The sequence below is a fragment of the Chamaea fasciata genome, unplaced genomic scaffold, assembly GCF_029207755.1.
Source record: "Chamaea fasciata isolate MVZ Bird 193981 ecotype frontalis unplaced genomic scaffold, bChaFas1.0.hap1 SCAF_1, whole genome shotgun sequence".
NCBI classification, from domain to species: Eukaryota; Metazoa; Chordata; class Aves; order Passeriformes; family Sylviidae; genus Chamaea; species Chamaea fasciata.
The window spans coordinates 71,876,773-71,903,245 of NW_027094086.1; the positions used below are offsets into that span (position 1 = coordinate 71,876,773).

The 26,473-nt window shown below is 37.5% G+C and overlaps 1 protein-coding gene across 4 annotated transcripts in view; it reads right to left on the bottom strand.

Moving 5' to 3' along the window:
- Positions 1–315: 315 nt before the first annotated feature.
- Positions 316–26,473, bottom strand: part of SEMA5A (semaphorin 5A) — a 318,649-nt gene continuing 292,491 nt past the window's right edge. For all 4 annotated transcript variants that reach the window (XM_066186026.1, XM_066186022.1, XM_066186035.1 and 1 more), the window contains 6 exons: positions 25,154–25,372; positions 16,354–16,524; positions 11,219–11,374; positions 9,111–9,158; positions 6,658–6,869; positions 316–5,267 (listed from right to left, as the gene is read on the bottom strand). In XM_066186026.1, coding sequence (XP_066042123.1) covers positions 5,148–5,267; positions 6,658–6,869; positions 9,111–9,158; positions 11,219–11,374; positions 16,354–16,524; positions 25,154–25,372 — 926 coding nt within the window. In that variant the 3' untranslated portion in view covers positions 316–5,147. The remainder of the gene's footprint in view (positions 5,268–6,657; positions 6,870–9,110; positions 9,159–11,218; positions 11,375–16,353; positions 16,525–25,153; positions 25,373–26,473) is intronic.

A 26,473-nucleotide genomic window follows, 5' to 3' on the forward strand; every position in this document is an offset into this window, starting at 1 on the left:
CCCAAAAAGCCTCTGCGTTCCTTTGAGTTTATTGACAAGTTTGCCAAGACTCCAGCCACATTCTTCTACATTTCTGTTTTCACTTCTGCCTACCCTTGCTTCTGCTGGGGCCGAAATTGTTGCCAAACCTCCCAGGTTTGCATTTTTCCCTCTTTGTACCATCCCAGTTAGAGAATGTTGTCGCATGGCAACACAATGCAAAGCATTCATTTAGTGACACAGAACAATCTAGCTAAAGGCTATTTCAGCCACACATGGGTTGATTTTTATGGAGAAGAGTAGACAGAAAAAAGGGAAAATGTCCAGAGATCCCACAATCCTTCTTTATTTGGACGAATGGCTTTTAAATGAAGTCAAGCAGTTATCTTGTTTTATCATTCATTTATTTAGCAAAGAAAGGAATGAATTCAAATACCCCACACAATGAACACATATTATTCCCTGATATCAAGATGCAGATTTGCTTGTGAACAATTTTAAATGAATCTGGATTTTTACTATTGAAGTCATCTTGTACTGTGCATGGATTTGTGCAGAAGCAATACATTTTGGGTTCAATTCTGTAAACACATAAAAATAAGTAAGTTGTTACATCTATACCATTGATCTCGGTGTGGTTACTTATGTGATGAGTAAAATTATACTCAAGAGCCTAGCTTATGCCAATCTAGGCATGGAAATGACACTGAAAATTAGAAGTATATAGCTCTAGGCTCACTGCAATGTTGGTGGAGAGACACAAGCCCTCATTAGGATGTAACTCTGCCCATCTAGGTATGATTTCCTAGATGAGACGTAGATGATGCTGGTGGCAGCTACAATTAAAATTGGCCAGACACCTCAAGCAGAGCAAGATAAGCTTGAAGCAAACTGTTTACAGAATTGATCTCGTACAGCAAAGCCATTATGCATACAATCAACATTAGGAATGTGCTCATGTTGTGCCGATTTTATTAAAACTGGTCCCACATTTAAAGAAGTGAATATATTCATTCTATAATTATGAGGAAAAAAAATACTGAAGCATTTAATCCTATTAACATTTTGCTTACATCTGGGACCTCTTACATTCTTTTCTGGTTTGAACAGCCATATGATCTGATGCTCTGAGAAATTTCTTCACTAACATAAGTGCTTCAGTAGCTCTTGAGTTGTACGTTGGTGTGGTATTTTCCCAGAGTCTGGTGTGGATCTCTGGTGGAGCTAACTAAAAGCACAGTATCCTACATCCATGTGAGACTTTAATCAGTACTGCTTAATAGCCTGGAAAGCAAAGCCATTTAAGCCCCATTCTTTCTTCCACTCTCTTACGAAATTCCTAATCCTAGTAAAAAATCTCCGGATTAGTTTTAGCCAAACCACACTGCTTCAACATCAGGTGACTGCAAACGACTGGAAAAGCTTCTACATTGAGTAACTTAAAAAGGCCATAAAGATCATCAGACTCAAATCAACATCCAAGATATATCTGCAAGCACAAGAGTCCATTTTCTAAGCAACCGAGGAACATATGCTATGATTCAGACATAAAAAATAAGCACAGAAAATGTACTCAGGCATAGAGGTACTTTGAGTTGGCCAATGAGTGTACACACCGTGCAGGATGTGACTGACAGCCTTGCTTCCTTCTCTCTCCATGGAGCACGGCTTCATCGAAACAGTTTTACTTAGAAAATTTTAATTTATCTGTTTGCATTCAAAATAGAGAAGCATTTTTATATTTATGTGATCAGTGTAAGCATGGTTATTAATATTAACTAATGGCATGAGGTAATATATTTATCCAAAATAGATCACTTTATCCAAGAGAAAAGATGAAGGATATTTAAGCATGGCATTTGATGAGCAAGGGACTTGATTTTCCCTTTCAAAGAATAGAACAATGCTTTCATAAACAAATTTTATCCTTGAGAAAATTTGACAGCTCTATTGGCTTAAACAAGGTTTGACAGAAAGAAAAAAAAGAGCTTTCAAGAAGAAATAGACATTGTTTAATAGGGGATTTAGCAGTGCTAGGTTAATTGTTGGACTTGATCTTAGACATCTTCCAACCTAAACAATTCTATGAAACCTGCTTTTTCAGCTTTATAGCCTATTTTAGAAAAAATGCTAAATAAACTAAGTTTAAAATTAATAGTGACTGTACTTTGCTTTGCTCCATGTACTAGAAAAAGCAGTATTAAACTACCTGGGCAGCTACACAGAATTCAGAAGGTGAAAATACTTATACAGGCAGTGCATCTGGGGTCCTTTAAAATTACCTAAGACACAAATATCTAAAGATTTTACGACCTGTTGTCTCCCAACCTAACTTGACAAGGAGATCTTTCCATCAAGTTTTTCTTATTTAAGTGCTATGAAATTTCCATGTTTACCAGATGCTTCAGAGTTTTGAATATATTTCTACCTGTGATATAGAACAATTAAATTTAGGAAACTAAATGACAAAGAAAAATAATTAAAAGATACACTTTCCTGACATGTTGGCATGGGAGCTGCTCAAAGATCTCAAAGTATTTCAGGAACACCTGAAATAATCCTTTAGGAGAGGGAAGTGTGAGCAGACTGAGCATCTGCTAAATGGATTTCTACCTATGACCATGCAGACTTAACCTAGGGTACTACTACCACATATATAACATGTATCTAACATATGTATTTATCCATGAAAAGAATGAAAAATAGATCACTATAAAGATAGGTGCGCCTCAAACTACTGAAGAGTTTAGGGGAAAAAAAGATAATTTCAGTAATTTTAATTAAAAAATGTAAAATAAAAGTATGTAGTTCAAATATCTCAAAGGTATTGGTCTCAAAACTAATAGTCTAAATATAAAATCCAGAAGTTGGACTAATGTGCTCTCAGTACGGGGCAGAATGGAACAATATTGTTCATATGTGTGTATGTACTTGTGCTGCTTTTTCTTGGCAGTAGCAACAATATAGATTCTATTTTATTTTATTTAAATATAAAATTTATATTTTGCCATGAACACAGTAATTCAAATACCATACTGGTTATGATTTGGAGAGCTTTTCTCCCCTCTATTTCTTGCAAAGAAAATTTTCTCTTACCCAGGGCAATCAGCTAATTTATTCCTGGGAAACCAAATCTAATGTACAGTGAAAAATCACAAATTATAGAGACCCAGCGTTATAATATTTCTGGAGATGAGCTGCTGTGAAGGTGAGGTGCTTTCATTTGACTGAGTTAGTAACAGGGAGAACTATTCAGCTGGAAAAAAATAGGCAGCTGATCTTAATTACTTTCATAGATGGTAAATGTGTGTTCATTTTACTGCATAGCATTTTAAAGACCACTTTGAATTTTTTCATTTTCCTGTTGAGCAGATTGGAAGCATAGTGCTACATTCAGATCTATCCCCATTCAAAAATGTAGCTCACCGCCATGAGTAGATACTGTATTTACCACTGCTATGGAAGTGTTTATTGATACTTTTTGATTTTTTTCATACATAGTTATGAATCATTATAATCTGTACATGTTTATTTTTCTACCATACCATAACCTAATTAGCAAGGGCTCTAAACAGAATGGAAACATTTCCACTATGCTTCTCCTTGCATTCCTCCCTAGTATTCTAGTGCAATGGTCTTTGCTTTTTGCAAGAAAATGAAAGCCTAGTTCTTCAATCCTCAATATCCACTTTTAATTTCTTCTCACAAGCTCCTCAGAATAGCAAATGCTTCCTTTCCACTATATACTCTGTAAAATCTGACTCAAATCCCTGCAATTTTCTTTTTAGTTATACATATGGAATTTCAGATACAAAAATAAAAATGTCATGAATGTGGGTGAAAACAGACAGGACAAAGAAAAATGGTATAAAACTTTGTGTTTCCTCATCTACCACTACAAAAGGAATTAAAACTGATAACTTAAAACTCAAATAGTATTTTAAATATTTACATCAACGAAGTCCAACAAGATCATCTCTTGAAACACCATAAGAATGTTCCTCTAGGGGCTGACTGATGCAGGTCAGACACGGCAGCAAGATGAGACAGCCCTTTGCAAAAGTATATATATTCTCTGAGCCGGCTTTTTTTTTGTCAGACACATGCATATAAAGTAAAAGCTGGAAAGAAAAAAGCAGACCTATGATTATGCCTACATACCCCCAAGATCCAGAGACAGCACACAGTACTTGGTGCAGTTGTACTGTTCTGTGGCCAGCCTGGTGGCCAGTGCCACAGCCACCAGAGACAAGCGTGTCCCACAGGCATGCACCAGGGAGAGGAAGCCTGGACCACATGGTCAAACCCATGTGCTACAGCAAGGCTGCTTTATTAAAGACACAGTGAAAAATCTCCCAGTGTGCCTCTCCCTTCTGCCTTCCTCCCTTGGTCTCCCTGTGGGACATGCCCTTCCACACCCTTGCAAAAATTAAACTGAACAAGGTGAAGGCTTTGTGTGACTGGGCTCGGCTTGCAACTGGAAGCCACTGACCCTGGAAGTGTCCTGGTTAATTACAAGATTGTATCCCTCTGTACAGCCTTAGTACTTCTCTGCACTCTGAGCAGCTGAACTGCAGTCAGAGTGATTTACAGCCCAGGAAGATCAGCCTACAGAGTCCAGAGCTGCTGCAGAGGATCGCTAAACCACCACATTTCTTCTTGTCACCCCCAGCACCTTGTGAGCTCTTTTTGGCAGTGTGAGCTTCAGAAGACTGCAGAGAGGGCTAATAGCAAAGGTCCCTTTTTAAACCCCAAGGAAATAAAGACAATGCCTAAAAAGAAAATTAGATTTGTACTCCTGGCACAGGTTTAAAGGGTAACATTATTATTTCTTTTTAAAACTCTGGAATTACTTAGTCACTTGTTAGAGAAATATGAGTGGAAATTTATGAAACTGAGTGAAGCAATGCAATCCTCATGACTGGTCCAGCAACACTGAGGGGCTACAGCTGCCCCTGACACTGAAGGCCAACCTTGCATTCTGCAAAGAAAACATCATGTCACAAACAGGCAATTTGGGCTTTTGGCATCAATGGGACATTGATGGCTTGGATCGTGCTTGAAATGTCTCTGAACTTCATCTCTGAAGCCTCAATCACATGAGCACTAGAGTAGCACAGGCCTTGGGGACTGGGGAGTTACAGGAGGCCAGAAAATACACAAGCCCATTAGTACTCATCATAATTATTGAAATCTGTAAAATAGGTATTAGAATAAGTCTTTGCAGTAAGATGTGGATTGAAGTATTTGTTTCTCTCCTCTAGAATCAGGTTGTTTTTGTTAAATGCCTGGGAAGAAAAAGAAAAAAAAAAAAGGAAATCAGAAAATGAAAAGGACATAGGAAAAGTAACCACTAAATGCTCTTTCACCAAGGCAGTTTCTGTGGCTGTGTATAGTAAGCCAGTCAAAAATGCATTGAGAAATACCTGTACATTTACAGAAACTTGCATTTGCAAGAAGTATCTTCTTATGTAATAACATTCCTACAGAAAGCAATTCTAATTAATAAAGCCAGGCACTTTCCCCCAGTATTATAAAACTAATTTTAAGATTCTATGAATATTTTTAATCATATATATGCAGTTCTTCCTATTAGAATGAGTCACTTACTATCTTTTTACTGAGTAAGTATTATTATCTCTTTATTCCTTAATTCCTGTCTTAATTCCCTGATTTTCAAGTGCCAGAAATATCTGAAGGCCCTAAAAGCATAAATCCTGTTTTTAAAAAAGTAATATGGATATTTAGAATACAAATTTTCAAAGGATTGAGTTTTGAGGTTTTTATTTCTGTAGCTATCTAGAGAGATGATGTGGAATTTGAAAAAGCTTTAAATTAGGTCCATATTCCACTGCTGACTAGAAGATCCAGGCTTTTCTCGCTGTTTTTAATGATTTATGATTTTCATTAAAATGTCTTTAATTAGAAAGAAAAATGCAGAAATTAAGAACTGGAGTATCCAGGTAGGATTTAAGAAAAATCCTCATTTACAAAAAAGCTTTGCAGCTGCATGAATAAACTTTGTAATCTGAAGATACTGAACTAGACATTTTCAGAATGCACATCCTTCCTTAATTCAGTGGATCTGAAAAGCAGAGTTATTTTAAAAGGTCATAAAAAGAAAACAGCAATTTGGAAATAATGATTAAATAGTATGGATATCATAGACTCTCAGTACATTTGTGCTGCTTTTTCACAGAGTAGTTTGGCTATAAACTCTAGCTAAGAGTATGACACAGAATATATTCACCAGATACATCTTCCATATAGAGACATAGTGCAGGAAGATGAAGAGTGCCCTTGACATGGGATCATCAGAGTCAAAGGATTGTTTTCAGTAGATGCCATGGTGAATGGCCCTATTTACTTCTTGAACAAGCCATGAGGGAACACCATTAGGAAAAAAATCCCACAAAACAACTTGAGTGATTTGCTTTTTTTCCTGGAAAACCTGCTGTATAAATTATACACACATGCAAAATCCAAGTTCCTGCCTAACAGGGATTGACAAGTGGAAGGATTTGCAATTACAGTACCTCAAGTAAAATCTACTTTTGTCATTAACAATCAGCATAATTTGAGCTCAAATGCCACTGTGAAAAAGTAGAAAGGAGAATTCTTTTAATACTAGAGAAATGTTGTCTAAGTGTAAAGAGTAGCTCCCAGCCCTCTGCTTACCTTGATGGCTTCTACAGAGTCGTATTTGTCCAGTTTGTTGATGTGGTTGGTGATGCTGGTGTTGAGTGGGGCAGGTGACACTGGGTGGATGACAGTGGCATCATGGGACTGCTGCTGGTAGCGCTGGCAGTACGTGTAAACGAGCAGGGTGAGAAGGCAACCAAGGATCGAACTACTCAACCCCACGGCGATCATGTGGAACATGTTGAACTCTGTGGAGCAGAGAGAAGGCGGCAATCTTAATTTAAAGGCAGTAGCAGTAAAAGCTTCAGCTCAGGGCAAAAATGTAGACAAGTGTTTGATTCAAATAAGGATAAGGGAATTTTCATGTGTTTCCCTGAAACATCTCAATTGAAATGGTTTAACCCTACGGTAGTAAATTCATTTTACCTCCCTGAAGGGACCATTATAAGAATCTTAGATACCCATACATCTCTGTAAGTAGAGATTGTTGAAAGATGCTTAAACAAGTTCAGAACACGAACAAAAGAAGAATTAATTGCATTCCGTATATTTGAATAGTTTGTCAGGTTTCTTTTTCAGACTGTAAAACACATTCTTGTTATATATAAATTATGTATATAGTGTACATATATAGTTTTTTCTTCTTTCAGTGAATTACAGTATCACCTCCTCTGCTGCTATTACAGTTTTTTCTCTTACACATAGTGACTCGTGGCAGAACTGACAAAATCCTGATATCTTTGAAGCCTGTTCTTGCTTTCTATAAACATTTTCCATATCCCTTTTATTGGATGCTTGTCCCAGAAGCAGCAGCAAATGTTTTTCCATCCCTGCTTTGATTCTTGCTGGTTGCCATTCTTTTTGTATCTTGGCCAGTTTATTCCCTTCCCTAGCTCTTGGAATTTTTTATTTATTTAAGGAGGAGTGAGGAAGAAATGGTAGCATTCTAGGTGGAAATGGGAAGTGGCAAGAGATGGACTCCTTGAATCTCAATACACCTTTAAGCATGGCAGCCAGTGAGTGCAAAGTCAACAACTCAGAGCCCAGCACCCTCCCATCTGCTCTGCTTTTCAAAGGTACAATGGCATCAGACCATGGGAAATCCTCTCCACCTGTTCAAGGATTAAAACAGAGGAAGCCCATTGCTGCACGAAACTGTAGGAGGGAAGCTAAAGCACAATCATCCCCTGATGTTACTGAACAGAGATACTAGATCAGATATGGCATCAGTAGGATTAGCTCAAAATAAACAAATTGCACTGCTTTTCATTGTTATTACGAACTGGAGCTGTGATTTTTGATTTACTTGAGGGAAGAAGTATCACTGAGAAGCTCATGCTGGAAATTTCATCTTAGCATGACTGAAAATTAGTTTGTTGTTGCCTAAATGTAAAAATGAAGGAATTTAAACTTATATACTGGTGCTAGTCTTAAAACCATCTCTTAGATCTTTTTCACTGTAATACAGAAAAATGGGCCAGTAGAAGGGTCTCATTTTTTGTAAAATCTAAGGTAGGACCTTTACATGCCTACTGAATACTTGGAAACACAAACTAATATTTAGGCGACTCAGCCGACAGTGTCAGTATATCAATCTATCACTAAAATATCCTTCTAAACCTTTATTAGGGCTTCCCGTTGTTGTAGAACTTGGCAAAATGTTTTCAGACTACCACTATTAATTAGCAAAAAAATCAAATGACATTATCTTGGCTCCCATAACAAGTTACCATTTGCACAAGTACCCTTGCATAACCTCTGTGTTTTCACTGTCCTTTGTTAGGTTAAAAATGCAGCTTATCTGTGCAGGGAAGAATACTAGAACTGACCAGAGCTATTACCATGACGACACAGACTAAGCGTGATAGTTCAGCACAGAAAAAATAAAGAAGTTCATTTTCCTTCTTCTTATTGTTTAATAGTTTTCAAAGTTTTTACTTTCAAGATCTATTTTTCTAGCATCACGACTCTCCAGAATGGAACCTTTTCTTTCCTTTTTAGTTTTGTCTCTGGCAGTTAAACTGAAAATGAGTCCCAGATAGAGTCTGGGCTATTAAATTTGTTACCAGGCTGGTTTTCTGCTGTTTATTTGGAGTCTAAAAGAGGTTCGTGGACTTATTATCCTGGAAAAGGCGGAGCAACAAATTTACAAATTTTGACCTTCTGATAACTAGATTATTATAGGTATTTCTTTTTGAGTACAAGGGTGACTGCCATGCTGACAAAGAAGAAAATACAGACAACCAATAATGCATGTTCTACTCTCAAAGGTCACCAATGACAGATGGATATTTAATGAGAAATCCTGTAATAATTACATTTTTCTGTACAAGTAACTACTTTTTTTTTCTGGACAAGTGTAAATAATGACAATGCAGCATTTAGAAGGTAGAATAATACTAAGAGAGTGCAAAAGGTGAAACAACAGCAAAAAAAATTGAGAATTAATATTTCAGCATTTAATAGACATCTTGAACTGAAAAGCTTACCGCCACATCGTTTCTCTTCTATGCTGCTGGATCGTGCCACAGATATTTCTAGAAAAATAAATAAACCACTTAGGCCAAAGAGAAAAAATACTGCAGAGAACTTATAGTTAGATTAACACAGTAAGGATTTAAAAAATCATTCTATTACATCCACCTCAAATTCAAGGTAAAAAATATTTTCATTATGTGGTAGAATTAATAGAAAGGACCCATAATATCTTCAGGTTCCTTAGTTTCCCAAGCAAAAACAGCCACTTATTTTTAATTAGTGTCTCAAAACATCTCTGGACTGAAAAGGATGATATGCACATAGAAACATTCTTTGTGGAGTTTAGGCTTGTGGAGAAAGAGTTCATTTAGCGAAGCAAAATTAACTACAGTTTAATTAACTTGCGTTCAAATGTGCTCATTACTACTAGAAGTCGCATCTAGCACTAATGTGAAAAGTGGGAATTTATGCATCTTCAAAAAGAAAATGACTGCCAATTTCATAGGTCTCAGTTGTAAACTAATGAAATGCAATTCCAGCCTGTATCCTTACCATTTTTACTTTGAAAATACAGAATAAAATCTGTTGGCAGTTGAGCTTTTCCACTCCTTACTTCCAGACCATAGTTTCTATAAAGGGAAGTTCTGCCTTACTAATCAGTCTCTTGAACCTCTCTGAAAGGGTCAAGGATCACCTGTATACAAGTGGGTTAGCTAACACAGTATACATGGAGTTCAAAAAAGCAGAATTTTAAGTTCTTTGATAACATCTTTCCAAGCAACAAATGAAGTGAAGGAAAAGATACAGAAATTGGCTAGTACCATGTGTCCAGTTCTTACAACAGAGGAAAGTTGCCACTTCTGCAGAGATTAGTCTTTTCAGCCAAAAAACCTCTGAGTTATAGGACCTGGACAAGTAAAAGAGAACCAAGTGGACCAAAGAAAGCAAGCTCAATTCCCTAAGGTCAGAGTAAGGGCCGTGACCTTTCCTGCTGTGTTACCGGTAATGTGAGGAGGAGCAGCAAACAAACCAGATAGGCAAGAGATGTGGTGGCATGTTTCAGATTCTGAAAATGCCTACCTTCCAAAACAAGATGTAGAATTTATACTGGATTAAGCTGCTGAGTCACAGAATGTGAATATCAATAAAGCTTCAAAAGCCTTAGAAAAGGGAAAATACAATGTAGGAGGTTTTGCTTTCATACTGACATTTTTCACATTGGTTTTAGAGGAAAATACTATTTGGGAGTTAAAGCATTATGTAGATCCATAAAAACTAAGTTTAACTTTGCTGATGTCTTTGTTACATTGTACTATAGTTTACTGCACAGTCACACAAAGAAAAGGTTGCTGCACTGAATAAACACAGATACATTTCAAATGATACATTAAAATGTAAACTTTTCTGTCTGTGAAAAGACCCCTAGCTTTTTTTAATGTACACAGGGAGAACGTTAACTGTTAACAGCAATGCAATGTGACCACCCATACTGTTGTGCAGATTTAAATTACTCCTGTGATTTAAAAACAAAAGTACAGTCATGAGTTTTAATAAATACTATAGAATAATACATAATGTGACTATCCATCAGGTACTTAGCAGTCATGGGAGATAAGACTGGAGGCAAAGCTAATAGTATTTGTCTTTCTGAGCAGTTATTAATGTAAGGGACTCTGATTTCCAGATTAACAACCACAGCAGTCAATTTGTACATGCAAACCACAAAACCTACAGCAACGTTTCTTTAATAATCCTAGTCTCAAAAAAACTTAAAATAAAAAGCAAATTATTTCTGCTTGCTGGGTGTACTCATCCCTTGCTACCAAGTAGAATGGGAGAGACCTGCAGAATCCTGTGACAGTGACTAACCAAAGTCCCAGGCAGTGACAGCAGGACAGCTACACAGCACTGGATGCCATGGGACTGATTTTTGTGTAGACACCAGATCTAACAACAATGTCTCTACACAGTAGACCAACACCCTTGTGTTGGTCAGTTCTGCTTCAGCAGTTCTGCTTCAGCTCATGGATCTGCACAGTGTAGTCTGGAGCAGTGCTATGCCTTGGTCCTGAAACCTTGAGAGATTTCACTAACCCTTCCAGAAGCTGGCTGATCTCACCTGGTATGAAGTTGGAGTCAGCAGCACAGGCTCGGCTCTCAGTGGTGTTGCCTGTGCACTGGCTGCCCACAGGGAACGGAAGGACGCACTGCCGAGCGCGGGTCTGGAAGCCAGACGAGTCGCAGCCAGACCACTCGGACCACTCGGACCAGCTGTCTGCAATAGGCAGAGAGGGACACACATGCAGACACTGTGATTGAGGAGCTCAAGTGCACTAAGTGAGAGAGAAATAACTTGTGTTTCTGAGTTAGAACAGAAAGCCTCCTCCCCAGCTACCACCATCTAGCAGAGGGCAGCTCCTTCACTCCGATGAAACAAAGGCAGTATAGCTTTGGCAGAAGTCTGTGAAATGTGGATGTAATGGCAAATTTGCCACAGACATCTCATGGTTTTGGCTTCTGCCATGGCCTTTGTGTGTGCCAAGTGAGAAGCCGGAGGATTCTGTGGAGGTGACTGAAAGAGTGACAGCTGTGAAATTAATTCCAGTCTAGGTCATTAGGGTAGACAAGGGCACTGCATTTTTTTTCTATACCTGAGAAGTAGCAATGAGAACTATGAGAGTATATATTCCAGTCTGGACAGGATGTGTATTTAACCACAAAAACAGAAGCATCTTGAAGATTTTTTAAGTTTTCTTTTTTAGCTTTTGCTATTTCAGGTTCATTTCTTGGCTGTACAGTTTCCTCTTCCCCATTCAGCTTGTCACCTTCTATTTCTTTTCTATCTTTCTTACTCTCCTCATGGAGCTTTGATTAAGATATTTTTATTTCATGCCTGTGATCTCAGATACTTTTCTTAAATGAAGTGAATTGATCTCATTCCCATGAGGTGGTGTAAGTTTACTGCACTCAGCATTCTTACAACTCAAGACCAAGCCTTGCCTTCATGGAAGTCTGAGTTTGGCAAATATAGGAAAGACGGAGCTCAGATAAACTTCCTTTCTTCTGTCAGCTTTCCCACATATATGGGTTTTATGGTTTTGATATAGAATAAATAGTGTCCTACTATTCCAAACCAAACTTGTTTCTGCTTCAAAATTTTAAGTGATTTTATGCCAATATAAAGCAAATTTATAAATTTCATTTTGCCTCAAATGAAAAGCTGTGTATTTTCTAATTTTGATTCAAGTTAGATTGAAGAACATTACAATTTGTGAATTAGTGAAGCTTTTCTACACTGTTATTAAGGTGGAAACTTAAGGAAGTTTTACACACTTTGGGGCCCCTTCCAATGCCTTGTATAATTCCAGAATACAAAGTGCACATTTACTCATTACTCCTTGTTCACACGGGAAAGGAGTTAAAACTCTCAGTCATCTAAAATTTAACAGACTGCAGCAGGAATAGTTGAGACTGCAGTCTTGAAAAATGCCAAGCAATAGGTGTTGTTTATTAAATAGATTTACCTAGTGGATCAGTTAAGAACTAGGATATTGATATTTAATGAACAATATTAAGGTCTGGATGAGGCCTTCTTTGAACAACAGGACAAATACCTTGATACAATCAGCTTGTAAGATCTTGTTATTGTGAGTAGCAGAAATACTCAGCTTTGTCCTTTGGCATTTCTGTTTCCCTAGGAAAGGTCCTGGGAGGGGCTCATTAGCAGAGTGGGTGCTAGGAGCAGAGAGGCAGATGCCAAAATATAGTTCAATCCTAATTCAGGGGGATAAGAGAGCTGAGGTGGGAGTCAAACAAATGGGACAGCTTCTTCCTGCTTACTTAGTGTGGCACATCCAGGAGCTGTTGTTATTGTCTCCAGTGTCAGCTGCTGGATCTAAGTAAAATAAGTATTTGGATCTTTACCCTTTTCAGTAACAATAAAGCCCTGCTCATTCAAGCTTAAGAGAATGTTGCCCATTATAAGTCTTTGTCCAGTTCTCACTGGTGGCAGAGAACATGTTTAAGCCAGAGCCAAGATTCTTCTCCAGTCCTGGTATAATTGGGATATACACAGGAGGTGCCAAAATACTTGTGGGCATCCTAAATGCATCTTGTTGGCTGGTGCACTCTGCAGCCCTGTCTTGTCCAATGTGCCTGCTGAAGAAGCTACATCCCATGATGAAATAGGAACTTCAGAGTACACAGGGATCATGCTAAGCCATGTATAGGTGACTGGGCAAGGTTACTGTTTCATAACTGCTCCTTAGGAGACCCATAAAGAAACTGTGTGTGTCCTGCAGTGCATTCAGACACTACAGAACAGGTAGTCTGTGGGCCTGGTGCCGAGCTGATCAGCTTCATCTGACACACAGAATCACAGAGGAGGAGAAGGGGCACACCAGTGCAAGCATGAAACAGAGGGTCACCCCTGCAGTGGTGGGTCCTCACACCAAACCTGTGGTTTGAGGAGGCTGTTGGGAGCTCAGAGAGCTGCAGAGAAGTAAGGCACCCAAGACTAACAGATGTATGACTTCAAATTGTCAGATGTGCCATCACTGAGAAGGTGATCCTATAGCATTTGCATGCTCTTCCACTGAGCCAGCTATCTAGTCTCGTTCCTTTGATTTCCGTATCTTCAAAGTATCTGAGGCTCTCTTGCACCTTGGGCAGGCTCTACTCAACTTGCTCCTCAGTCCTGTGCACAAGTGATGAGAATATAGAAGAGAGAGTGGACTGAAGAGGTGTTTAACCTGGCTTTTCACCTCTAACATGGCAAGGCTTAATCATGACATGTCTCATCTTCTTTGTACAGAGTCTTGGCTGGCCTTTGAAGCCAGGTTAAGATAAAGCATTTCCTAAGAAATCCTTTGGTGAAGGCAGCACTGCAGAACAATCAGATTAATCAATGTAACATTTAAATTTCTTTCATGCAGTATTACACCACCATTTCTAAGTGCTCAGCTGCTTTGTCCATTATTTGAACGTGTAAGTCACCAGTCCAAGGACAGAATGTATTTTCACCTCTTACCGAAGCTGTAAATACTTAAGGTATAAAACACTGTTTTATGCAACATATTGCAGACACCACTGCAACTGGTTACACTTACTAATAACCAGCCACTACTGATGAATACTGCAGTGCTTCCTTTCATATTGCTGTGATTGCATTTGGGTAAATTAAAATAAAACCGACAAACTCAATGACAAAGCTTTTAAAATGAAAGATGAGAAAAATTGATGTATTTTGTAGACACAAGCCTGTTACTTTCTTTTAAGTGCATATTTGAATACTTTCAGTTGGATTTGCCATTAAATCTCTATATCCTCAACAAATCCTTAGTATCAGGATTCCAGAAAGTTTAGTTTTCTGCTAGTTTCCTTTGGGGGAAAAAAAATTAAAATGATTTCAAATGCCAAAATATCTTTGCTCTTTTCACAACTTAAGAAATGTTATTAATCATTTCCATTTTTTGCATATTCATTTCTGTGCTGGTTGGTTGTTCTTAGATTCCAAGTGTCATTACTATTCTCATATACTGAGCATGTCACTCAAGCAGTGAATGTCAGCAGTGGTGTTTTCTGATCTGCACAAGGAACCACTCTTCACCTGGTCCTTACCATGAGAAAATGGCTCTGCAGGCATTCAGCATCTGTCCAAACTTGATCTATGAAGCACTATGGTTATTTTTGACCCATAGGCATGTGAAATTAGAGCAGTAAAAAGCAGTTTTGAAATCCATATTGTAAACATGAGGCAAGGGCCATTCTCACAGCTAGTGGATGATGTGTTGTTTCAAAAACCTATGGCAAATTTTCAGTGAGATTGAAACATCAATAAAATATTACCAAAGGTGAAAAATACATTTTAAGCCTCTGAAATGTTATTGTTTTACAAGGGTTTCCACTTTCTTGAACCAAGATGAATGAAACCAACCTCCTCCTCCATTCTGCATCTGCTCCAAAATTTGGGTCACAGGCAGGTCAAAACAAGATGAAGAAATTATTTATGAATGTTTGCAAACTATCATTTATAGGAAAATGGTGGTAGAAAATAAATGCACCACAAGAGAAATAGCTACAATACTAGCACAGTGAACACTCCAGCTCTGACCTTTCAAAGATGCCTTAAAGGATTTCAAGCCAGCGATGCGACTTCTACATAGAAATGTACATTATCTGTCTCAAAAAATGAAATAATCAACTGATGTCTATGATTGGCTTTTTTTTTTTTTTTTTTTTTTTTTTCCTTTTTTTTTTTTCCCAATCGGGGTTTTTTAACCCAATCTGCTTTAATTTTGACAAAGTACATACTTTTATTCTGCTGGAAGATATGTAGCACCTAGAAAAGGAAAGAATCATAACAAGTAATATGATACATCCAAACTCATGGGGCTTTTGTACTCAGTGCTCGGGGTTTTGCCATGCACAGCCTCATCATATGAGCAGAAAACCTTTGCTATGATGTCTAGGAGCTCTAAGTTAAGCAAGTAATACAGTGTGGCATTAGAGCCTCTTCTTTCCTTTTGCTGTTGCTTGCAATCCACTAACCAGCAATAATTGAAAGTTTATGTGGTTTTAATCTCAATTTCTCACTTAAATTTCATTAAAAAAAAGGAGTTTCCTTTAACAGGAGTCAAAAGGCAGAGTCAAAGTTACAGAAATAGACATGACCCATAATATCATACAACTAGCAGGCGTGCTGGGACATTTAATCTACTAAGCACTCTACAGTCATTTAAAAAGACCAGGTCTTTGTTCCTTAACATCCAAAGTTGAAGAAGGAATTTTACAAAGACCATGAAAGTTTTCTTTGTGTTTTATATGAAAACATGGCAAATATTATCTACTTGAAGGACCTAGCGATAACACATGTTGAATATTAACCTCAGCAATATGCTTGCTGTTAATGTTTGGTATTGTAACAAAAGCACTTTGTGATATTTTTATTAAAAGTCTCCTAAATCATTTGCATGGTCCACTTCAAATATTACACAATTTTACTTAATCCAGATTCAGATACAGTAACTTAGATTTTAATTTTTAAAGAAGGAGGAAGGAGGCAGTGTTCTGTAGAACATACTCTGCTAGTACTTGATTTACTGTAGCATTGTAGCACGGTAAGAGCTGATTGTGCACTTAATAAGGGAGAGGAATTATTTCCTTCTGAATAATAGATCAAGGACATTATGTTGCCTAACTGGGGACGCCTTATTGTGTGGCACATAAAGAACAAGAGGAATGGGCTGGCTGTACCTGGGCAGGGCTGTGTGTTGCAGAGTGCCTCCTCAGTGTGCAGCCCAAGGCAGATGTCCCCTCCGTAGGCTGGGGCTGGGTTTGTGCATGAGCGCGTCCTCATGTAGTGCCCTCCTCCACACGTTGCTGAGCACTTGGACCAAGATGACCAGCAAGACCAGCCTCCATCCACTGAAAAGACAAAGAATACTGTACTTTTCCAAGCTGATGACATGACATGACACAATCCAGCTCATCTTTCTCATATTCTGTGGATCTAATTCATGCCGTACTGAAATTACTGGATATTTTAGCTGCCACTGAACATAGTTCCCACAAATTTAATCACAATGCAATTTAATTTTCAAAGGCTCTGGTATGCTGGAAAAGCCTAACAAAATTACTCATACATGTAAGACACTTTTAGTGGGGATTATAACATCTTTAAGGGCAAAAATTTTTTTTTTTCTTCTTTTCCTTTTCTCAGTTTTGAGAAAACAAAATACCAAAGCTTGTTTAGCAGAAATATTGTAAGCTCAGAAGAGTTTTTTATCGATAGAAATAAAATATAGACAAATAATAGCAACAGAAGGATGGAGGAATTCAGAATTTGTTTCACAACCCAGGTGGACTGCCTTAACCCTAAAACCTATTTTAAATGATCTATCACAGTTGTAGGATTTGATGGGCCAATATAACGTTACAGTCTTAACACAGCTTTACCACTGATGTCAGAAGTAGAACAATGGCAGAAGTTTAAGAAAGCAACACACATTGACAAAAAGGAGTTGCAACTTTAAGTTTCTAAAACAAGTTTTTGAAGAATAAATATTATAATTTACCTTGCCCTCCACACCCTCTTTTGCATTTACTAATTCAAGTATGTCAGACTATTCTCCAGTCAGAGTTTTCACAACATTCTTTTGAAATGCAGGCTGGATTTCATGGGAGACCCATTTGTCATATGGTTTATGATACATGGCTATTAGATAAGATTTAAATGATTTTTTTGAGCCCCTGTCCTTAAAGCTACTGCTCCAGGATGTATTTCTGGTATTTACAGCCACATTGCAGCCCAGCAGCCAAAGATTTTGTACCTGTAGCCACATGACAAAGTAAGATGTATTTCTCCCACTCCCAGAGAAGTATTCTTCCAGCAAAGAATCTAGGTATTTTCTTCATTTATCTTTTTTTTTTTCTTTTTTTTTTTTTTTAAGAGACATAACCTTAAAGTTTCAAAATTTTCATATCCTTCAAAAAATGAGTTTCTCTTCACACCTCTATTTAAAGCATTATCACTCGAATTCTTATGGAAGTAATTTTTGATCTTTCCGGTTCAATTAATGAAACAGCTTTTCAAGGGATAGTTTCTACTGGTTCACTGAAATGTTATCCCATCATTATCTCTTACCATAAAAAAAAAGGTTACAAATCTTAAAAAAATTAGCTTACAATGAAAATATCTATGTGGTATTTGCATTCAAATTCTGTCTTAGATGGAGATGTAGAACATTAAAAAAAAATACTAGTTTTGGCTTTGCAGGATTACATATCACAAATGCACTTGGGGAGTTGAGTGATTTCTATGCAAAGTCTCCGACAGTGAGAAAATGAGCTAGGAGAATTTTTATATTAAAAGCTATACATGCATGCATTTTTAATGTCATTTCAGATACAGTATAGCTTCAGGTTCTCAACTGCTAATCAAACAGATTTTTCATTATTGCATACCAAAGACTATTTACTAGTCCTGTGACTGAAGTTGTTTAATATACTGCATTTTATTCCCTGTATTGTTTGTTTGCAACACCATCCTAAAAATCAAGAAAGCATGGACTTGGTAAGACCTGTAGTGGTGACACTCTTGCAGCTAATTTATCTGAACTCTGAAGCCTGATTTGACAGACAGGATTTCTATAATCTGGTACTATATTCCAAGTATGCAATTTAAATAAATTATTTCCATTATTAAGGATTTCAATGATTGTTACATTGTACAACAAATCATCATGCATAAGAGAGTTTTATACCACCTATCATAAATAAATACTGTATCTTAGTAGAGTAACTGACTTGTTCTCCTACTCATATTTTTCTTATTCATACTTTTCACTGGAAAACAAATATGTCTTTTTGCCTGAGCTAACTCTATTAATGCAGTATTATGCAAACTCATATCAAAGAAAGCCATAGGTTATTTGTCTTCAGTACAGATGAAATATACTGTGCAATTTTATAACAATTTCAAGACGCGGTATCTTTTATTCAGAACTTGCTTCTTTTCCCCTTTTTTTTTTTTTTTACATATGTCAAATAAAAGCAGAAGCTGTAACCCAACCTGTTTATTTCATACAATATTAAAGCTTTACCTTTCTAGATTCTCCCTTTTTTCTTCTTTTATTTTTTCTTTAAAGTGATCTTTGACTAGCTCAAATGAATGATCAGAGGCATGTCTGCTGCAGCATAGATCTTCATGAAACAGAATTGATTCTGCGTGAGATTAACTACACAGAACATAAACTGTCTGCAAACATTGCCAGTGCATTGTTCACTCTAATGGAGACAGTGACCTCCCACACTTTCCTACTTATTTTTCCATGGATCAGAGTGAGAATTACAAATGCACCTGCATTTGAAATTGCCATCGATCTACAGGTGGTCGAGAACACAGAGACCGATGTGACACCCAGAAACGTCCCTGTGTTCCACAGCTGCAGTGATCATGGCTGTACTGTGTGTCTTCAGGTGTAAAGGGAGAAGTGGGTCTGGGCAAGGTGGGGAAGGACAAATATAATAGACAGTGTTAGATTTGATCTTAGTTGAGCTGAACAGTGCAATTATAACTGATTTTTTTTAGCAACTATTTACTGACAGACTGCCTCTAACCTTTCAAGGACTATTGTAACTACCTCTTTCAATAAAGTCGCCAGAACTTTTTCTTTTCAGCAACAGAGGATAATAAGGTATCATCATGGTTAAATAAGATCAAAGGAGTGGGTATTTACTGCTTGAGTTTTTACAAGACCTAAATAGAGCTCTACGGTTTCTTTCATCTTTCTTTAAGTTGCTAAGCAACACAGCACCATCTGTTTTTTTGGGGTTTTTTTTACCCTTTTTTTCCTTTTGTCATGGAGCCCTTAATGTTATTTCTGCCTCTTACAGGAGGAAAAATACACAGCAGCAAGAAAAGTTCCAGTCACTACAGTTTCTTTACATAACAATGTTGTAGAAATGTTGGACAAAAGAAAGTCATTAAAGTAGTTCCACAATGAAAGATTCAGAGTCTTTACATCTTCTGACAATTGCTGAGGTTGGTCCCTTTAGGAAGAAGGCTCTTTTTAGCTACGAGGGTGCTATCAAACAGTGCTCTTTCCTTTGCAGTAAAGCAAACAACTTTTTGCCTACTGGCCGTTGTTGAGGTTAATAAGTATTTCTTCACTGTAATGAAAAAAATGCACGCCATAGGGAAGAGGATGTGCCAGGAAGAAACAGTGTACAGAAATGGGATCTCCTGGGGACACAACAAAACATCCACACAACTGGAGAATTTCCAAGAGACAATTAAGTAAACTGGATAGCCTGCTATGCACTTTGGGTTTTACAAGGAAGTGTGGGCAGACACATTGACATCACCTGCTTTCATGAGAACACAGATAGGATTGCAGGCTCCTTTATAAACTGTCTGCATGTTGGGCAGCCTCCTGCTCCCTTCCAGACACCTGGGGATCATCCCATTCCACATCACTTAGTCTACTGCTTTTTCCCAATCCTGTGGGATACTGCTGCATGTTTCAGTGGGAAAAGAGCAATTTCTACATCATAGTTTACAAAGGCAAAGTCTAATTTCCGTGATACTTTTTATTCATAAAAGCAGTGGTGGATGAAACAAACAAAATAGTGCGATTCAGAAACACAAGGCAAAGAAATGGTTCTAAGAAAAGAAAAATAACAAAATCTAAGGGTCTGCTTGGGTTTAAGTCTGTGACTGAGACTTTTATGTCAGAAAACCAACAGTTGCTTCACAGAGCAGTTCATCCCTCTTCTTGCTGGCTATAGAAGCAGTCTAGAGAGATCAGTGCTTGCTACAACATGGGCTTCAGCCTTCATTTACTGGAGTAATTTTCTTTTTCCTCCTGAACTATGAAGTTTCTGCAGGATAAATTTTACTCTTAAATACATTCTTGTTTACTTGTGGTCAAGTATGAGTTCAAAGAAAAAAAAATAGTAGGAAAGGAAAACAATAAAGGAGAAAAAAAAACAAACAATAAAAAACAATTGGCTTTAGGGGATGCATAAATAACTTACATAGTCTTTCAGGGATTTTTTTATATCTGAAACTCATTACTGCTTTTAGAAAGTTTAGTGATATATGAATTTATTCAGATTTTCACAGCTAAAGTTTCAGAACTAAACTAAACTGGAACTACTATAATAAAAACCTGAAATTGGTAAACCCCAAAATAATGTCATGAAGTATCAGAATTTCAAATCTAAGAGATGGCAACTGTCCTTTCCCTCTAATCCTCCACCATGCCCTGAAGAGAAGAGAGGAACTCCTATAGCTCATACTACTCAGTGATGCTCACACAGCTCTGCTATAAATATTTAATTAAGGCACATCAGCCAAGTGTCCCCATATCCCTATGCAAAGGAACAAGAAAGAGAAGGCAACAAGAAACAAAACAAAACACAAATGAAGGAAAGTTGTCTTTTCCTTCATAGATAACTAAAGAGATGTGCAATACTGTGAAATAGGACAGTGTTCTTTAGAGTTGTGTTATTGTCAGGCAAACAGATCTTATAGTAAGCAAATTCCTGTAATTTTTTTAGATTTGCAGAATTTATCATTCAAACACTTCTCTTTGTCATCTATTTCTTTTTGTAATGTAAATACCTTGCAGACTTCCAAGGATAACAAAACCTTGATATGACTGATTTTAGACTCCTTCTATTATTGACTGCAGATTAGTAACTCAAAGAAAACAGAAATGTCAGTGAGTATTCACAGATCCTTTCCATAGTTATTCAGACTGTTCAGTTCAGTTCTTGCCAGCTTAATGCTATTCACATCTCTGAGACATAAAAAAAAAGAGCTGAGGCACAAGTTCAAAGCATAATTTGCTAGTGCAAGACAATATTTCAAATTCTCCTACCCCTCAAAGTAGCTTAGCCAGATGGAAACAGTACTGAGAACATGTCTTTACCCTACACTGGTTCACTAACTATTTCTGCAGCTTATTTGGGAGAGGGATAGTTAGTTGAAGGCAAAATTGTATGAGAGATCATCCTAAAACTTGAATAATACGGACAAATAATCTTCCAGGACCTAGATACAATTTCTGGCAATTTTCTGGCACTGTTCAATTTACTATTATATATTCAGCCTTCAAATACTATGAGCAAAAGGCCCAGTGACTGCTACCAATCTGCCCATCACTGGACCATTTACTTCTGCAGGGAAAAAAACCAGTTTCTCTCTCCCCTGCAGGCCTAAAAAAGGTTTAATACAACTCACTGAAGGCAGAGTCTAGACGGCTTCAGCACTTGTTGGAAGTTCTGGGATCCCGCATCAATTTCTGTTTATTAATATATTAATAAGTATATTTAAGATGCTGCAAGACACTTAACCAGACAAGACAGCCTTGTACACTTTGATTGCTCCATGGGCTTTTTCACTGTGTTAGTCCTTTGGAGCACTTAGTATCTTCCAGGATGACACTGAGGCCAGGTTGATTCATTGAGAAGCATAAAGTCCTACAGACTTTCAGCATGGCTTATACTTCTTAGTATATTTCTCTATCACTCCCCTTTCTCAGCAGTTTACATAATGAGGGGTCGATCCTGCCTGCAAAAGGCAGAAGAGGAAGCAAAGCAGAACTGAGCTTGCAGTGGCAGGAGGGGCTCTTTATGGCTTCTGCCTGCTAACAAGAATATTTCTGGAAGTGTAATGGCTCATTACACTGGACTGTTACTAAGAGGTTTTGCGCCAGAAGGGAGTTGAAGTGAAGTTGTCCTTACCCCGGAGGAGCTCAGGAAAATCACAGACAGCATCAAATTCTTTGTTGCAATTTTAATTCTAGTACTATGGAAAATTCTTTCAGGTCAAGGTCAGAACAAAATCCCCTCACATTCCTTAGCCTTTCTGTCTCTTTCATTTAAAAAATTAAGAGAATTTAAATTTATTGGAGTGCTTCTCCAGGAAGAATTTACTTCCTTCCTACAAGTTTATAATCAGGTCTCATTTATGGATAAGCCTTATTCTGCAATAATATTTTACTCTCCCACATCTCAAAAAAGAAAAAAAAAATCATTTACATCTAGTGCTTGTGAATTTTTCCCTTCAGCAAACAGTAATTCTGTAGCTGAGGGACTTTAGGATTCCTTGTTGCAGGCTATGATACATCAAAATACTTCATTCATTCTCTACATCATTATTCAAATTTTCTTTGCACTGAAAACTTGTAAACTTGTCTTTAAATAAAATTATTAGATGGATTAGGGCACTGCTTCTTGCTTCAGAAAGGCCCACCACACTTTATATCAACTGATTTTTTAAAATATTTTCAAATTCAAAGCGCAGTTTTAACTTCTGCCTTAAACGTAATGTTTCTTCATACATGAACAACTAGGGCCTCTACAACAAACTTGTAAGTGTGTTTTACTGGTTAAAACAATTTCTTTCAAAAATATAACAGTGAATAGCTGTTATAGCTTATATTATTATAAGCAGAGCTTAATAAAAATACCATTTCTGGAAACTTTTGACTTATTTTAACTTTAAAAAAATCCCCCAAAATTCAAGACCACATTTAATTTGAAAATCAACAGCAAGGACAGTTACATGAAACAGAATTGTTTATTGTTTTATTATCCTGGAAAAAGCAAGGCGCTGTGATTCCAGTCTGGGAACTAATGAATCAGATAACGCACTAGGGCTGTGCCCACATGGAGAAGACTTGGACAACAATTTCCTAATTCTCTGAAAAATGTTGGCTCTCTGCTGGTTCCCTTCCACCTCTCTCCAGTAGTGCTTAGCGTAGAAAACATGGACACCCTTCATTTGCCATGCATCTATGCTCAGAAAAAAGCATCATCTCTTCCCTTGATCTCCTCAGATGCTCCCACTCCCACATAGAGAAGCTACAAAATGAGCAATTGAAGCCACGTTCCCCCTTGGATACAGCAAGAAAATTTCACCAGAAAGCACTGGCTGGTTATGCCCAAGTGCCTCTTTTAGAACTTCAGTGGCTCAATGGGCATTTCCCCAGATCAAAATAGGGATCCTCAACAGAAATTCCCCATGGATCTGCCCACCAGCAGGGCAGCGGGGGGCTTGAGTGCCTCAGGGGATTCAAGTTTTCAAACAATTCTACCATTCCTGTTAGCAAGAAAACTGCAGAGAAATTTGCTTTCAGTGAACAGCCAGAATGCTCACAGAGTTCTGGGTTTGTAGGTGGTGTGCTAAAACATATTGCATAGGTTCAATTCAAGATGGAAACTTGTTTCTCAAGAAAATGTGTCCTGCCGAGATGGAAGTGTTGTTTTCTGCATAGATCTTCTGCTTCAATTCTGATGCAAGGAATGGACAGTGACTGTTAGAGGGCTTTAAAAGCTTAGGGAAAGCATTGCAAAAAGATAGGGAAAAATACTCACATTATAAAAAAATAGTGTAACCATAATTTAGGGAATACAGTTTTAATTTGAAACCATATATGTATATGTTAATACAAATGTATGCTTTAAAATGGTGGTACACATATGTAGTAGGTATATTGCCATATATACAATATATATATATTGTAATGTATTTCTGCATTTTGTTTTTGAACCAAAACCTCCACACCATAGTAATTCTTCAGGTCCACATTTGACTAAATGACAAAAGCTCCAAGTCTTCAACAAGAAAAGATGAAGCACTGCAATATATAATTAATACAATTAAAGATGTATGAAAGCTTATTTCTAAATTTACTTGTTGCTGCTGGAATGAACTGAGTCTTTCAGTCTTCTTTCCTTCTTCCTCTCTATTGTTTCTTGCTTTGAATTCTCTCCTCCTAAACCAATAGCACCTTCTTTTCTTCATGTGTTCTCTTATACCATTCCCCTTTCTTTTCCCAGAAAGCCTCTGCAAAGCTCAAAAGCCTTTCAGTTTGAATGTCTGTTTTATGAAGGATGAGATGTGACTGAAACCAAGACGTTTTTTCCACTGTGTTAGAGATGCAACAATGATTTTTAATCCAAAGTTGTTTCTTGTAAACATATATTCTACTTGTAATCCCTTTCATACAGTCATAAAACAACTTTAAATTAAGGAGAAATTCAAGATTCCAAGAACAATCTTTATGGACTACTTGAATAACCATCTAATTTGGTTATCAGTTGTGAACCTTATTTGCTGGCAACTCTACACTTAAAATTAAACACAGATTTAATGCCAGCAACCACTGTGATGAAAATAATATTTTGAGTTTAAATAAAGACAAGTCCAGATTTCTCATGTCTTGCCAGAATTCTTATGTCTTTTTCCTGTAAGTTTACATACTAAATTTATAATTTTACAGCCAGTCTCACAAGTGAAAAAAGATTATTACTATCAATACTCTCGACAATAAATTTATTGACATCACATGGGAATATTACCCAAATCCACTCAAAAAGGTAAATTCGAGCTGCAATTGATTCAAGAACCAAAACAAACCTAAAACTCACCAGCTAAAATAGAAAAAAAAAAAAAACAAACAACCCAAACCAAATATTGCAAGGTATAAATTTGAGGATGAGCTATTTCATTTAAACTTCTTTAATTTCATTTGAAACTTACCTGGGCAAGGCAAAATGTTGCATTCCTGGTACTCTAAAGAGGGGCCAAGGCAAGGGAGTCCCCCATACTTGGGCTCAGGATTGCTGCAGACCCGTTTGCGGTTCCGGATACCTCTGCTGCAGTCACGGCTGCACTGAGACCACGGAGACCAGGGTGACCAGGCACCATTGATGGTGTGAGCAGAGTATCGGCCAGAACGCAGGAAGTCCCCGGACAATCCTAATAAAATAAAGATCAAAAGATTAATACTGAATTAAAACAGCATCTCATCCCAGAACAACCTTTTCCTCTTCAAATTTACTCCTAGGCTTCTAATAGTAAATATGAACAAAAGGGTCCTGTCCTTTACCCTCACAATCCAAACCCTAGTTTCACCTCAAGAATCTTTTCTTTAATAGAAATTTCATAATCACTTACACAGAACTCCAGTGAAGAGATGGATCCAACACTCCAGTTAAAACTTTATGGCCACATTGACGGAACTAGACAATTTAATCCAGCAAAGAATGACAAAAATTATCTCTCTCTTGCACAGGAATTACCATCAGAGAATCTCCAAATATATTACAAAGATATAATTGCCTCTGTTTCACAGGAAGAAGGTGACAAAGGAGACAAGACTGAGCATCCTGTGACCTCTCATTGAGCCAGCTCCCCTGGTCCTCCTGCAGGGGTCTGTCCACTCAATCCAACCAGCCCTCACTGTTTCTGTCTGTGCACAGAGGCTCATGGGCATCCCATGCACTGTACTTATCCTAGCCATATTCAGACTTTAGAGAGTGTCCACTAATAACTCCACAAAGCCTAGCAAAACTACCCTTTTATGAAAAGCAACATTTTGCCACTATAAAAACCAGTTTATTTTCCACTGAATTGCAGCACATATAAGTAAGCTATGGAAATCAGACACACATATACACACCCCCTAGAGAAAATTCTTTTTTAAAATAATTATCTGGCAAGTAGAAAACATATTTTCTAAGTAAGTTTAATACAGAGCAAAAGCATTAGATCAAACAGCAATGGATGAAGTCTGCTATTTACCAGTGAGAGGGAACACACAGATCTTGTTCACAGCATTCAACCAATAGACCTGGATATAGTCCTGAGTGAAGTTCTAATAATCTGCAGTTCATTTTAGTATCTCTGTCACTTGGAGGCTTGGTCTTTCATGGGAAAAAAATCCCTCAACTGTACTAAGCACAACACTGAAATCACTCTTGAGCTGTAACCTCACCTCTGAGCATCATTATTACTAAGCACCTCCACCAACACTACTGGGATTTCCTACTGTTGTTCCACCTTTCCCAGTGGAAACTC